General features: G+C 41.3%; 1 protein-coding gene across 11 annotated transcripts in view; it reads left to right on the forward strand.

Annotated features, from left to right (window-relative positions):
- RBFOX2 (RNA binding fox-1 homolog 2) overlaps positions 1 to 16,472 on the forward strand; it is a 298,767-nt gene that overhangs the window by 69,663 nt on the left and 212,632 nt on the right. The window contains exon 1 of one of the 11 annotated variants that reach the window (XM_075551005.1): positions 9,091 to 9,132. The exons of the other annotated variants lie outside the window; for them this stretch is intronic. Coding sequence (XP_075407120.1) covers positions 9,091 to 9,132 — 42 coding nt within the window. Of the gene's footprint in view, positions 1 to 9,090; positions 9,133 to 16,472 lie in introns of those variants that run through there. 11 annotated transcript variants of the gene reach the window in all.

Here is a 16,472-nt window from a genome sequence, read left to right on the forward strand (position 1 = left end):
GCTGGAGGTGTGGGGCTGGGGTGTGTTGTCCTTTTGTAGGCGTGACGATGTAAAGTGTTCTTGAAGCAAACATGGAATCTTTTGTTTGATAAAAACACTTTGTGCTGTTACTTGGTGAGATTGGGAGAGAGTTTGGAAGCAGAACGATATGACTTTGTAAAATATTGTGTGGTTAGTGGGAATAATGAGTCGGAGTGTTTGACACAGGCCACATGGTCCCCCTACTGATGCATGAGCGAGTCTCCGAGTAACACAGTGATGGGGCGAGGGGAGAGCAGTAGTGGTTGTTGTTGGCTGCTGTGGAGTTGGCCCTCGACTCCTGGTGGGAGGAAATGCTGCTGGGTCCTGTGCTGCCCTGTGTTGCTTCTGAGAGGGGCCCCATGGGGCAGCGCTGATGAGCCCCGATGGCCACTAGGAGCTGGGATTGCCCGGGCAGCAGCAGAGCTTAGGGCTTTGTTTAAAACAAAACAACAACTTTGGGGAGAATGTAGTGATTAAAAAAATATCGTTATTTTTATTGTCATCTGTTCCCTTTTAGACATGCTGACTCCATGCCTTTGGTACAGAGAAAGCTGATTCTGGAGAGAGGAAGGAGATGAGCCATTTTGTCATTGCAGACAGCCTTTGAGGCTCCAACAGCTGCCTTTCTTTTTAATTGATAATTTTATTGGGGTAATTTTAGATGCACAGGCAGTTTACAAAGGCTGCTTTTGAAATGGCATGGAGACAGCTGTTCTGATTTTGAGACAGATAGACAACCTTGCTGCATCCTCTAGGATAATGTGGGAACCCCACCCCCGCTTCAACACACACACACACACTCTCTCTCTCTCTCTCTCTCTCTCTCTCTCTCTCTCTCTCTCTCTCTCTCTCTTCACTGTATAGCAGCACTTGGCTGTGTATTTCCCATTTAGACTGCATCGTTGTCAGATACTCCAGTGCTGTGTTGCAAGAGACACCGTCCACCACCTGCAACTCCTACAGCTGGCCACCCTGTGACATTGAGCTGAGGTGTGTGAGCGCAGACAGTGTTCACACCGGAAGCGCAGGCCTACGGGGAGAGAGGAACCTTTGGAAGGAAGCAGGAAGGTTGATGAGCCCGAATCAGTGAGCTCTCTCTAGTGGGACTCACACTGAATATGCCTTCATTGTTTTGTTGCTGTTGTGTTGTCATTTTTGTTAACTTAAACCTCATCTTTCTAGAGTGGCTATCTTTTACCTAAAAATGGCCCACCCTGAATATCTTGGACACCTACCATAATAAGTACCTAAGTACTTTGACTTGGTGGAATGAGTTTTTTCCCTCCATTTGACTGAGCTGAGGGACTGTGTCTATTTTCACATTTTATACTTGGTGCCTAGCACCGTGGGAATGTATTGCTTTCTGTCTGCAAGGCTGCTTTCTGTTACTGGTGACTTAGTGCCTACCTAACAGAAGGGAATGCTGACTGGTCCTTTACTGCCCCATGACTGGCTGCAGATCAGACCTCGGCCATCCAAAGGATTTTCACTGGCTGATATTTGGTAGTCAGTCTCTGGGCTTTTCTTCCTAGCCTGTCTTAGTCTGGAAGCTCTGCTGAATGCATCACAGCAAGCACAAGCCTCTTGACAGAGGGTGGTGGCTGCACTTCCTCAGAATTAAACCTGGGTGCGCATTCAACCACCAGACCACCAGTGCCCCAAATAGGAACGTTGGGAACATCGTAACCGCATTATGAAGGTTTTTGGAATGAATGAATATCATGAGGATGTGTGGTTCTTGTTGAAGCGCTTAATCCTTCAGCATGGTCAAGCCCTAGTCTACTGGCTTCTTTTGGGTTAAAGACCAATTACACTAATTTCCTGATGGGAGATTCGTACTAATTTCCTGATGGAAGATTCTTTTTTTTTTTTTTAACATTTTATTGGGGCCTCTTACAACTCTTATCACAATCCAGACATCCATTGTGTCAAGCACATTTGTACATATGTTGCCATCATCCTTTTCAAAACATTTTTTTCTTCTTGAGCCCTTGGTATCAGCTTATTTTTTTTTTTCTCTCCTTCCCCCACCCGGAGAATCTTAATCTCCTGCATTTATATATTTCTTTGTGTTTATTACTTCAGTTGGAAGTTATCCTTTAAGCTCTGATGATGAATTCTTGCTTTACTTCACAAAATGTGCTGAAGGTCAAGCAGCCCGGGCTGTGAAGCATCTGGTCCACCTTGACCTCTAAATTTAGCCGACTGTTCTCTTACTGCTTGTTATGCATGTTTAGAAGAGGAACACGATTCTATTTTGAGCCTGTTAGAAAATAGGAGAATAAAGAAAACTCACTTGATGACTCTGTTTGCTTTAAAAACTCTCTGCTCAACTAAATCACATTTCATAGCTATTCTTTTCCTTTGAAACCCCGCCCCCCTCCATTACTGTTGAGTCAATTCCAACTCATGGTGACCCCATTAAACAGAGTAGCACTTACTCCAAGGGGGCTTGAAGACTGCTGTCATCTTTATGGGAATAGACTGCTACTTTTTCCTATGGAGTAACTAACTGGTGACTTCGAACCAGTGACCCTCTGGTTAGCAGCTGAGTGCTTATTCACTGTGCCATCAGGGAACCTCATTCTTTTCCTCCCTCAGCTCCTTATCCTAGGAATTGACTGTTTCCAAATTTATCTTTTATAAAGGTGATTATATATTTGCTTCCAAACTCATTGGAACCCTTTCTGAAGTATGGCTAGTCATTTTTTTTAAGTAACCTTTCTCCCTAAGGCATGAAAGAGATAGCTAAGCAGGCAGCTGCTGTCAAGTTGACTGACTCATAGCAACCTTATTCATATCAAATGAAATATTGCTCAATCCCATGCCTTCCTCTCAATTGCCAGCATGCTCCAGCCCATTGTTGTGGCTGATGGGCGAATTCATCTCTTCAAGGATCTTCCCACACATTCTCTGCCCCTCTGCCTCACCAAACACAATGTTCTCTAGCAGTTGTGCACACCAGGTGATGTGTCTAAAGCAAGTTTAGCCTGTGTTTTGTGGTGATCCATAGGTTTTTGTTGACCAATTTTTGGAAGTAGCTCATGAGGTTTTTCCTTGCCTGTCTCTGCTGCAACATGTCCGCCGCTATTAACCCAGTGGCGTAGCTTCCAGCATCACAGCAGTCTGCGGGCTGCCAGAGTTCCACACATTGCCAGTGGGACCAGGAAGAAGAGGATAAGCAGTATGGGGAAGAAAGCTGGGAAACATTAAGGGAGAAATTGTTGGGATGTATGAGTGGTGTACACGTGCTATGTGTATGAATGCATTTTCTTTCCTTGTTAAGAGTATTTTTTATTCTGAGAAGTAGTTGGGCCAGCAAGAATTGGATTTGTGTTTGCTGCTTCCTTAAGATGTTTGACATATTCTCATGAAGAGAGTAAAGGGTTTGTGTGTGTTAGAGGTGTATTAAAGAAGCCCCAGTCCTGTTTCTTATTGAAATGAAAATTCCTTGGAGGAACCATGGACAGTGGGAGATTTATTCTTTGTGGGCTCTGTTGTCAGTAAGTTTCATTTAGACACTAAACACAACTAATGCGTAGACACACTTGATGAGTTTGTGTGATCTTAATTCACAGATTGTGTTGGTTCATCTATTTGTCTGAAGAAAACCTCACTTGTGTATTTTATGTATACATACTTAACATTTTTAAGTACTACTTTATTAAAGCTTTTAGAATAAAATATAAAAGACTGTCTATGTGATATCAGAGTAGGACATACACAGTAATCATATAGGAAAGAGATGATAGATTGAGTACCTTAAAATTAGGAATATCTGCTTATAAAAAGACAACATTAAGAAACAGATAAGACAAGCCACAGTGCAGAAAGGATATTTGTGATAATAGATTTCTGGCAGTTATCCAGAATGTATAAATAACTCTTACAAATCAATATATAAAATGATTTCTATAAATCATTCTTTTAAACAACACATTAGGATTTTAAAAAGGCACTAGATTTGAACAAGGTATTCACTCACTCAAAAGAAGATATCCAAATGATCTCGAAATGGGCAACATAATTAGTTATTCGAGAAAAGCAAGTTAAAGCCCCGGTGAGATGCTAACAGACCAGCTCCAGATGATGGAAAGGGGGGAAGAGGCACAAGTGGACAGTAGTGGTTTGGGTGAGCATGGTCAGCATCGGGAACCCCACCATACTGCCAGTGAAAATGTGAATTCGGGCTTCTTTGGAATTGGGCCTCTTTGGGCATAAATCTATTCTGTGTGTATCCTAAGTGTACACCTACCAGAAATGTGTGTACATGTGTACCAAGAGACCTGGTAAGAGTTGCATCATAGCATTTCAGTAATTGCTTCAGTTTGGAAGCGATACAAGTGCCTCTGCACATTATTGAAACGTGGCACATATATTAAAAATACAAATTGGAGTACTTTACGGTAATGACAGTGAATGAAGTATTGCTTAAAAAGAAAGGAATAAAAGAGAACACGGGGTTCCATTGATCGAGAATTCTAAAACAGACAGACAAAAAGGAATCCACGGTCTTCGTGGGACAGGAGTGACTGCAAAGACTTCTAAAGGGGGGTGGACGGCTAGTGTACTAAATTTTTTTTTTATCCTAGGTATTAGGTATGTCGTGTGTTTGCTTAATGAGAATTCATTATATTTGCACACTTACAATTTCTCCTTTGTCAAAATTGGTATGATGTGGACATGCACATGCTTTTATGTTTATGTAAGGGATGGAGGTTGTTTGGGAATGAAAGTTTTTTTTCTTAATTCTACTTTGCTTATTAAATATTCTAGGAGTGGTACGGCCAGTTAATACACTTGATTGCTCACTCCAAAGTTGCTACTTTTGAGTCTGCCCTGAGACCCCTCGGGCAGCCTGGTGAGCACAGCCAAAACATTGCTTATTGATAACTGCGGAGCGCAGTTCCACTCTGGCCCCAGGGACTGTCAGGAGGCTGGGTCGACTCATTAGCAACTAATAATTGAAGTGAGTTCACCTTCATATTAAATTATTGGATTAGGACAAGTGTTCTTCCTAAAATGTTTTTCCTAATGATTGAATTATAAGAGCGATAATGTATGTTGGCCTTTAAAGTTATAAAATATTAGGATTAAAGCTATCCCTAGTGATATTCACCAACCTCATGTTTTAACGTGTGGTCAGTGTGCTTGCCTCACTGCTAGCTAAAAGGCTGGTGTTTTGAGCCTACCCAGAGGTACCGTGGCAGAAATGCCTAGCCACCTGTGTTAAGGAAAATTGGCCCTTGAAAACCAAGTGGAGAACAATTCTACTCTGACATACATGGGTGGTTAGGAGTTAGAGTCTACTTAGTGACACTTGGTTTAGAAGAATGGGAAATGGATTAGTCATTCCACTGACTACTTGTAAAAATCCTATTTGAAAATAATGAATCTTCCACTCTGCCTCTCAATGCAGCAAATGTATTTTAGTCAACGGACAGAAGAAATGAAGCTTGGCCCCTTTGTGGAAGGAGCTCAGCCTCTAAGGCGTAAGTTGTGAAGGATATACCTCATTTTGGCTTTGATTCTTATCACGGAGTCTTCACAGGGTAGAAATCTTCAGAGCGCAGTTCAACAAGTTTTCCCTCTTGGTTTGTGGAACTTTACTTAAAGGAAGGTCTTTCAGAAGACGCTCATCTGGATGTGATAGAAGATCCACCTGGATAGGGCTACCTCGCCTTCGACCAACTGGTTTCTCTCAGCCCTCAGTCTGGCCTTTGTGAAAGACTCTCTAAGTTTGCCATGTGGATTGTGAAATCTTTGCCCTTTCTCTACCGGAATGCTAGCTCCTGTCTCATTTATTGAACAGACACGTTCTCTGGGACATCTTCGGAGCGAGCCATTTTCTTTGTGTACTCTCTGTGACTTGGTGTCGACGTGCGTGTGCTAGCGCTCATCTCACGCCGCTGCACTCACTTGCCCTTCAGTCCCAGCACCTGAGGTCGTCACTTGACACATAGTAGGTGTTGGATAAATATTGAAAGAAACAATGAATGGCTACCCACGTTTTCTGAAAGACCAATAGCCATTTTCTAAAGAATAAAATCCAAATACAATATTTGGCTTCATTAAATAGATTTTAGGGTTTTTTCCCCCCTCCAGAGGAGACGCTGTATATTTGCAATAGAGTATATCTTGTGGCTGTAGCAGAGAGCGATGCTAACTGGTTCAGATGGGTTTCAGACATGTGACCTTGGCCTCTTTAGCATGGTCCTCTAATCAGGTGGTTTAATTTTAGTGGGATCCCGGGAGAAATACTTTGAAACACTCTGCTTCTATATGCAGAATGGAGAAATCTTAAATCTATAGATCCCGATTGCAGTAGGGTTGACAGAGTAGATCCGACCAGCGCAATAAGACTCTGTAGGCTTTGTGACCATGATACTTTTTACATCTCTAAAATTAAATTACAGAATGGTGTCTGAAGTTTTGTCATTTGACTTCAGCATGTAATTTCTCAAGCTGGCTTTAATTTTAAAAGATAGGAGTAGAAACCTTGCCATTTGTCCATAAGTTTTGACTGGTAGGAGTAGAATAATAATGATTGACTGCCTGCGTCAGGTTCACTGTTGCTAGGGATGCAGAAGTATAATATTAACCTTTGTGCCAAGCAACCTGTATATTTGGTGACATGAGAAAACATAGTTACAGAATGATTTCTAGATGCTTCGTTTTAGCCCTGACTGTATATGGAGGACCATAGACTTTGGACCCCAAACATTAGTGGTGTAGTTATACATTGAGCTGCTAACTACAAGGTCAGCAGTTCAAAACCATCAGCAACTTCTCTGGATGAAGATGAAGCTTTCTACTCTGTCCTATAAGGGGGTCACTGTGTGTCAGCATTAGCTCAATAGCATTGAGTATTTTGGGTGTGATAGGGGTGGGGGAGTCCAAACATCTTTGGACTATAGAATTCAGTCTTTTCCCCCCTTGTTTTCAAATGAATGAGTTGGGCAAATTTGGGTCACACTGGCATCTCTGGACTGGTTTCTCCATTTACAAAGTGGAGATAAGAGTAGACACGACATGCTTTTTGTTTTGTTTTGAGAATTATTGACAACACATCTAAAACACATGGTGCTTCCTATGTACAATTGAAGCACACTTGCCTGACAGCAGGCTCTGTGGAACTTGGCTTGAAGCAGTTCACTTAGCCCTTGCCATCACTGGCTCATTTCACAATGGTCAGTAATGGATTTGATGGGCCACCTTGGACACGGTTCCTCAGTTGTGCCTCCCTAGGAGGAGGTCTGTTGTTGGCCAGGGGTGTTTAGAAGCTGCTTTCAGGTAGAGCTCAGACGAAACCCAGCTGCTGAATGGTGTGACAGGAAAGATTTTACACAAGGACAGGTGGATCCAGAGCAAACAGAGTGAGATAAGAGAGCACCTATCTAAGAGATGGACCAAATCACACCAAGTGCCTCTACCCAAGACCCTGTTCCCACTGGACCTAGAGTTTCAGTTGGTTAGCACACAGAGTTGTCAAGTTCATTTTGGATTCCTGTGTGTTAACTAGTGGGTTGTGTTGACTTTGCTAAGTGTTCCCATCCCTTTCAATTCTGTTTGGTGCAGATAACTATTTCTTACTAAACTAAATAGTTTTCCTGTCATGTATCTTTTTCTTTTTCTCTTTGCTGGAGCGTTGGAGGCCTGGAGTTGACTCTGTCCAGCAAACTGAAAAACCACAATTTTCCTGGGTGTGTCGTATTTTAATCTACATCCTCTCATACTACGGGGCTCTGACCTGCTTGGAGGCCTTCCTAATTGGTTACAGTGGCTGCCTTGTCCTTTGAAGTCATAACAGGACACAGCTCGTGGGCCGATTCAGTGTTCAGCTGTCCACTACGGCTCTAAGAAAGAATTAATTTCCTAGAATGAGAAGTGGACCGCTGATCCGGGAAACCAAATCCTGGTCCATAGCTGGTCTTCATTTAGGGAATGTGATGGGCCATTTCAAAATCCGAGTTTAGAGTAAGCAAAGAAACGTGGGGCCAAAGACGATGAAGTGCTAGTCACAGATTGGCTAGTGTGAGGTAAGCATGCCTGGCTTTTACCAGAAGCAAGAAGCTTTTTATGAGCATGGCTGGCTATCGTTGATGCAAGTCTTGCCATGTGTCTATGATCAGAACGGGATAAATTTCTCGAAGTTCATATTAATTCTCTGGGGATTATTAATTTCTGCTAATAGCCAAGGGAATTTCACTAATAACAATGTCAGTTTATGGTCTATTCTCTTAGGCCTTTTGGCTTACTTTACATTGATTTTTTTTTCAAATAATTCTTACATTGCCCTTACGCGAGAACTGCCCTCGATGAGGTGTGTGAGCACTTGCTCCAGCGTATGTGGGAAGGGCAAACTGGACTCATGATTTGGGGTTCCAGGCTTAAAGCATCTGGCCATAGCAAGACGCAATCTCTTGAGCTTGCTTTCCTCCGCACATTTTCTTTTTATGATGGAGGAAATGATGTTGAGCAAATACCAAGGAGAGGGTCTTCTAAGAGGCTGCAGATCATCTTTAGGCCTGGCATTCCCAATTCTTGTCTAGGTATAGATGGAAGCGCTGAAGACTGATGTTTTCAGCACATGGAATGTCCCCGCTGTTTGCTTGACCTGTGTATACTTTTATTTTTTCTCATTGGGAGGGAGCTGCGGTGAGAATTCACTGTGCGCCAGTCTTATAAAGGGGGCCAGCCCGGCTGTGTTGAATGCCTAGCAGATATCACCACTTGCTTTTGCATTGGGGGCCAGAGAGGAGACTGTGAAACAACCACTTGGGGTGGGGTTGAGGAGGAGGGTGGAAGGGAGGAAGGAGGACATTTCTCTGTTTTCTTAGTCATAGGACTCTGAATCCCAAGTCGCTAAATTTAGCTCAGGTTCCTGTTGAAAGCATCTTTTTTTTTTTTTGTCCAGTGGTGGTGGTGGGGAGAACGGAAAACCTTTTTGTGTATCCTGCTCCATGAAGCCAATAGGGAAGCAGGAGGAGGTGAGGTTGCCATGGAGATGGTAGCTGTGTGCAAGGGGAGAGCAGCAGGGTTTAGAATTCCAGGAAGGAAGAGAGAGTGATGTCATCAGATTCCATGGACCAGCCCAGGAACCCCTGTGAGGTTGGTGGGGAGTTGGGTGTGCTGGGGGTGGTGGAGTGGGAGTTGGTGCAGGGGGCTGTGGCTTCAGGAAGGTGTGGGAGTCCAGTTCAAGCAGAGAGCTTGCTTGTGTGTAATTGTGCCGATCCGCGTTCTGATTTTTTTTATTAATCTATAAATCGTTCTGGATTTGCAGAATATTTTCTTTGTTGATAAAGGACATATTCATCTAACAAAGAAGCTCATCTCTTTGTAGAATTTGGGTACCTTTGTGTAGCCATCCCTGTAGTATTTGTGTGTGCCTTTATCCCCTGGATGTGAGGTTATTTGTGTGCATATTTTGGATATACAGTTGCCTTTGTACAGTACCTTTTATGGTGCTGCATGCAAATGCTTCTTTAATGCCTGAGGATGGTATTTATTTTGATATGAGGAGGGTGCATAATAAATAAAACCCACTTCTTATAACAAAACCATCTGAAAAGCAAATCACAGTAGTTGTGTTCGCAGCAGAAATCTAACCGAAAGGAAACCGCATGCTTCAAGACAGTCTCTGAATATATGCACGCTTCTATTGATAGCCAAGGGCAGATGCGCTTCTTTCTGGTATGTCTAAAAGGCTAATCTTTGTTAAAAGCAAAACAGCAAAACAAATCTAACAGAACCTCTGCATCCAAATGAGAATTGCCCTTCAAAGTAGTCACCTTGGGGAAAGCTATAGAACTGGCGATGGCTGATCCAGCCATTGCGCAAAACATAAAGAACTCTCGTTTGGAATCAGCTTCTGAGATGAAATACGAGGAAAATATTTTCGGTACTTAACATTGCATTTTTTTATTTGAAAACTATAATACCTAGCTTGATCGAACACTCTGGTTTTAGCATTTATATATGTATTTATGTATTTATTTATTTTTGAATGGGCTTTTCCTGGTTGTGCATTGTTGTCAACAATAAAATCTATATACTAAAAATGGGAAGTTTTCCTTTTTAATCGCAGTTAAAGATTGTTAAAGCTGTAAATTTCAGTTCTGTAGGTAATTTTGGAGGAGGAGCACCAAGATGATTTATTTTTAACAGCGACCATGTTTTTAATGATGGTAGCATCTGAGGAATAAGAGCAGAGTTTTCCCAGGGTGACAGCTTCTGAGGTGACCCATTTGGAATGATTTGTTCCAGTGTGACTGTTAAAATCAGTGCGAACAGACAGCACTGGTAGGTTGTGTATCTGACAATGCAAACTCCCAGGAATAATCAGGTGCGATGAGGTCTGAGCCCATAGTCCATGACTCACTGACTGGACTAACGGCCCCTTGGTTCATTGGTTTCCTCCTCTGTAAAATGGCACAGTGCTGAGTCCCAGATGCATTGTGTGGCTGTGAGGGTAGGTAGGTGAAAGTGTAAAGCATTTAGACTGCATCTGACAGGCAGAGACAGTAGCTTCTCCATCCTTCCGGTGGTCATTGTCATTAGTAATTGCATTCGTCACTGCTTTGAATGGCAGAATATGAGGTAGAGAGATCATGATCAGCCAGGGATGGGAGCCACAAAGTCGAATCTCTTTGACCCAAGAACCAGAAGCTTTGTGGTCTCCTGGAAGCTTGTTCGAAATGCATAATCTCAGATGCCTCTCCAGGCCCACTGAGTCAGAATTTCTGGTTTTACCAAGATGCCCAGTGACCTGTATGCACACTGAAGCTTAAGAAATGCTGCTTTTCTTCCATCAGTGGCAATTGTTTGGGCAGTGACTGCAGAAGAGACAGTCTGCTAAAGCTGGTATGTAGATGAGCGTGTGCATCTTTTCCCTATTGCTTGGCCTGCGGAGAAATGTTTTTCTGGCTAAGCTCTGGGTACCATGTAGTGAGAAGAGCAGAGCTATAATGATAGCTTAGACTGTACCATTTATACCATTTATTAGCTACTTGGTTGGGTCTGGTCATTTAACTTCTCCGAGTCTCAGTCCCCTCTACAAATGGAAATAATACCTTTTGGCTGTTTCTGCAGCCCAGTCGTCTCTAGTCTCACCTGTGTAACCAAAGGAAACACTGCCAGATCCTCTGCCATGTCTATGACTTTTAATGTTGGAGGCCCTGGCTGAGGCCCCTGTGCCAGCCCATCTCATTGCGGGCTTTCCTTGTTTTGCTGAAGCTTAACTTTATCAAATATGATTCTCTTCCCCCGCAATTGGTCTTTTCTGATGATGTGTTTAAAGTAAGTGAGGTGAAGTTTGAAGTTTTTTTGGGGGCGTTGGGAATGTTTTTATTGTTGCTATTGTTAGGTACCAGTGCATTTGTTCAGATTCATAACAGTTCGATGTAAAGTTTGAAGTTTTGCTGTCCTTTATTCAAAGGATCATTCTGACTGTGTTTTTGAAGACTGATTTTTATGTTCTGGCAAGCCCTGGGTACATAAACCAACACACCACAATTCAGCCGTACCATTTCATCTGTTTTCTTGTTCAGCTGTCCAGCTTTGGCGGGCACAGGAGGTATTTGACAATGAATTCTCCATCACTATACGCGCATACATTTGATGACTATAAGTAATTGAGTACATTGCAATACTTGTGTTGTTAATGTCTTTTCCTTTCTCCCCTCCAATTTGTAGAGTAGTTCTGGCTCCTGGAAAAGGATCACCAGTTAAATCGCAATTTTCTCCCATCTGGGTTAAGTTTCTGGCCTCTTGATTTTCTCTGAGCTTTCCCGAGCATCTGACTGTTCTTAAGGAAAACTGTATGTAGCACTTTCTCTGCCTCCTCCTTGCTACAAATTCTCTGTTTCTTGATGGAAACTATTGTCTATTCAAAGGAACCCTTGTGGTGCTGTGGGTTAGGTGGTAGGCTACTAACTGCAAGGTCAGTGGTTCAAACCACTAGCCACTCTGAGGGAGAAAGATGAGGCTATCTGCTTGTCTAAAGATTGTGCAGACTTGGAAATCCTTCGAAGTCAGAATGAACCCTATGGCAGTGGTGTAGGTTTTTAGTTTTTGTAATTAGCTATCCAAGAGACTGGAAGACTTCCTCCATATTGTAGCATGTTCTAGGACTTCATTTCTCTTTCTGGCTAAGTAATATTCTATTGTATGTAAGTACCCCATTTAGAAATGTGTTCATGGTGACCAGTTAGGCTGTTTCTTCCCTTTGACTCTTTGTGATTGAGTACAGTGACCAATGGTATTCCAATATCTTTTTAAGTATCTGCTTCCAAGTCTTTTGGGCATATACCTAGGAGTATGATTGTGGTAGGTCTATATTTAATTTTTTGAAGAATTGGCGTACCACTTTCTGCAAAGGCCGTATTTTCTTTCCTACCAGCAATGAGTATAGGTTCCAGTTTCCTCTGCCAACCTTTGTTATTTTGTTTTTCTTTTTCAACCTTAAGCTATCCTAGTGGAAGTAAAACAGTGTCTCATTGTGGTTTTGATTTTCACCTCACTCATGGTTAATGTTACCGAGCATCTTTTTGTATGTTTGGTGACCATTTTAATGTACCCTCTATGGAGCCCTGGTGATATAGTGATGATTACGCAATTGGGCTGCTAACTGCAAGGTCGGCGGTTTGAAACAACTAGCCAGCTCCTGGGGAAAAAGATTAGGCTTTCTACACCTGTAAGAAGTTACAGTTTTGGAAACCCACAGAGACAGTTCTACCCTGTCCTATAAAGTCACTATGAGACAGAAATTGACTTGAGGGCAGTGAGTTTTTCCATGGTAAAATATTTGTTCAAATCATTTTGTGATTGAGTTACTTGTTGAATTCTGTTTGCTTGTTATTTGATTTTTATTGGATATATGATTTCTGGAGATATTCTCCCAGTTGGTAGTTTAGCTTTTCACTTTCCTGGTAGTCTTTTGTTGAAAAATGGTTTTCAGTGTTTGAAGTCCCATTTACTTATTTTGTTGTTGTTTGTGCTTTTAAAAAATGGGATAATCTGTTAAAAGCTAGGGCTATCAGGATTGCCCTTTGAGGTCTTTTAAGGATTGTATGGTTTTTGCTCATTTAGTTTATACACAATCTATTTTCATTTGTGTGTGTGTGTACACATGATGGTAAGTATGGATATTATTTAATTTTCCTGAATGTGGAAATAAAATCTTTCCAACATCATTATTGTAAAGAATCTTCTCTCCCCATTGTATGGACTTGGCACCTTGGTGAAAAATCAATTGACAGTAAATGTATTGCTTTCTTTCTGGACTTTGAATTCTTTTGCAGGATGTTTTGATTTCTGTAGCTATATAGTATGCTTTAAGATCAGGAAATGTGATTCTCTCTACTTGGTTATTTTCTTTCAAAATTGCTTTAGCCATTTTGTGCCTCTTGCCATTCCATATGCAGTTGAGGATCGTGTTTCTCGCCAACACCCCCCCCCCCCAATTTTTTTGTCAAGAAGGCTGTTGAAATTTTGATTGGGAGTTTGGGATTACATTGCATCTATAGATAATTTTTAATAGTATTCACATTGTTAACAGTTATTTTTGGTTTGATATAGAAACAATCCAGGAGCATGGGCCATCTTTCCACTTCTTTATGACTTCTTTAAACTCTTCCCACAGTGTTTTACAGATGTTGTTTTATAAATCCTTCATGTTCCGTGGTTTGATATATTCCTAGGTATTTTATTCTTTTAGATGTTATTGTAAATGGATTTATCTCCCTAATTTCCTTTCAGATTTCTCATTGCTAGTGTATAGAAACCCGACTGATTTTTGTTTGTTGACCTTGTATTCTGCAACTTTGCTAAATTCTTCTCTAACTGTAGACATTTTCTTATGGACTCTATGGGATTTTCTATATAAATAATTAAAATTGTTATATCTATATTAATAAAGCTATTCAATAAAACTTTATTTTGAGGGTTTGTACTATAGCTAGTATCATTGTGGGAGGTACAAAGCTGTATATGATACTGTTTGAGAGAGCTTAGGCTATATTTGGAAATGAAAAGCATATAAGTCATATATTTATAAATAATTTTTGGTTTACAATTCAGTGGTTTAAATATATTTAAAGTATTTGTGACAATTTCAGAACATTTTCTTCATTCTTGTACCCATATAAATCATTGTCTTAAGGGAGAATAGACTTGAGTGCTTCAGTAAATGTTACAAGAGGTTTTAGAAAGGAGAGGTTGGTTGGGGCTAGAGGGTTGGTCTGCAAACTTTTGACCATAACACATGATAAGAGATTGATTTTATGTGACAACCAAGCATATAGTGAAGTACTTACTTGTATGTATTGACTAAAACAAAAGCTTCATGAACTATTTAAGTACACTAAAGATCATGCCTGTAATTTTCTTTTCTCTTAAAAAAATTCTTTTGTGTTCTAGAGAGGTGCCTTGGTGGCATAGTGTTTACATATTGGGCTGCTGCTATCTGTGAGGTTAGCAGTTCAAAACCACCAGCTCCTCTGAAGGAGAAAGATGAGGTATTCTACTCCTGTAATGAGTTACAAACTCAGAAACCCAAAGGACAGTTCTCCCATGTTCTATAGGGTTGCTATGAAACAGAAGTGATTAATTGGCAGTGAGAGAGATTTTAGTCTAGTGTGGCCATGGACCTGTGGCAGGGGGTCTGTGAGACACTGTTATAGTGTCTGCCAGGTTGAAAGCAAATCTGCTGGCACTCCAAAATGACTTAGGGTATTGACACCAAAATGTACTAAAACGAAAATAATAAACAAAACTTCAATGCCACCGAGTCAATGCTGACTCATTGGTATTCTATAGGACAATACAGAACTGCCCCTTTCAATTTCTGAAGCTGTAACTCTTTATGGAAGTAAAAGGCCCTACCTTCCTCCCACGGAGTATCTGGTGGTTTTAAACTGCTGACTTTGCAGTTAGCAGCCCAATGCAGGGCAATCATTATTTTCATTATTAGTACATAATTGCAGTTAGAGTAAGAAAAGACCAGTTTCATTCAGTAGTAATGCCTTTAATGAAGCAGCCAAAATTACTATTAAATTTGCATAGTTGGTTATTCCCTTTTAGTGTTCTGTGGGATAAAATGGATACTACGCACAAGACACCAGTGTGGCGTGCTCAATAAGGCTTTTAATGTCAAGGAAAAGCACTTGTGTGTTTCGTTGAGTTGCCAGCTAAACTAGCCACTTTGTCTTTTTTAAAAATGGAATACCGTTTTTGCCTGAAAGATCAACTGAGAAACAAACTGTAGCTATCCAGCCTTTGGTATTTGGCAGATGTTCTTAAAAATGAATGAGGTAACCTGCCATTTGAGGAAAACAATGGCAGCTTTTCCTGACAATGGTTAGACTTGATCTTTTGAACAGAAAGTAGAATTTTAGAAAATGCATATCCTGAACTATGAATTTGACAACTCTATAACATTTACAGGCTTTTCTGATCAGATCGATGGTGATATTAAGAGCGTGATTTGGCTATGCCTTGCCTGGCTTAGTGAACCAGTATTTTTTTTAATAGATATACAATGTATAATGTACAGAGGTGTGCATAGGTTAAAAAATAAAATCCATTCAAACCATAAGGGATACCAATGGATTTTAATAAAACAGTATGAAGAACATATTGATAAGTTTTCAGATGCCACTTTACAATTAACCTTTAAGAAACTTCCCCTTGACAAATACAGTATCAAAGAATAATATTCATGGATACCTGAAAAGACTAAAAAATAACTCCTACCTTTTCTAAATAGGTACCTGTGGGAACTCAGTGTTTCTTTGCGTACTTCTTCAGTAAGGGTCATGGTAGTGGACATAGCTGACCTCCTGGCTTCATTATTGCCATGAGCCCAGGGTCAGAAAAGCCTCTATGGTCCGTCCTTCTTTACGTACTCTGACACTTCACTGGTCCTTCCACACCACTCTTCATCTGTGCTGCGTTGGATAATTCATTGCAATGGCCACACAACTCACAAGCAATGCTCACAATTAAGGGGGTTTATTAGGGAAGTTTACTAGGTCAAGATCCGCAAACAGTGAGGATGCAGTCATTGGATTCCTTAGCCAACAGCCAAGTCTCTCTCCAGTTCTCAGTCTCTCAGCCCATGGCCCCTTGACCTTTGCCTCCATGGGCCAAGAAGGAAGGCAGCCCTTCTGTCATTCTGTCCACAGTTCCATAGCCTCAGGCTAGATGAGGAGAAGGTACCCCATTGTTTCAGTGCTGCTCCTCTGAGTCTCTGTGCCAGTCTCTGATGTGTCTAGTCTCTGTGGCCTCTGCCACTTCAGACAGAGATCTTGAATGTGCTCTTCCAAGGCCCTTGGAAGTTCAAGGTAGCTCAGTCTTATATTCAGGGAGGGTAGTAATGAAAACTGACCAATTGGGACAAACAAAAGAAATGTGGGTGAAGGGAGACAGAGGATGGTGAAAGATATGAAAAG

The sequence above is a fragment of the Tenrec ecaudatus genome, chromosome 6 (assembly GCF_050624435.1).
Source record: "Tenrec ecaudatus isolate mTenEca1 chromosome 6, mTenEca1.hap1, whole genome shotgun sequence".
NCBI classification, from domain to species: Eukaryota; Metazoa; Chordata; class Mammalia; order Afrosoricida; family Tenrecidae; genus Tenrec; species Tenrec ecaudatus.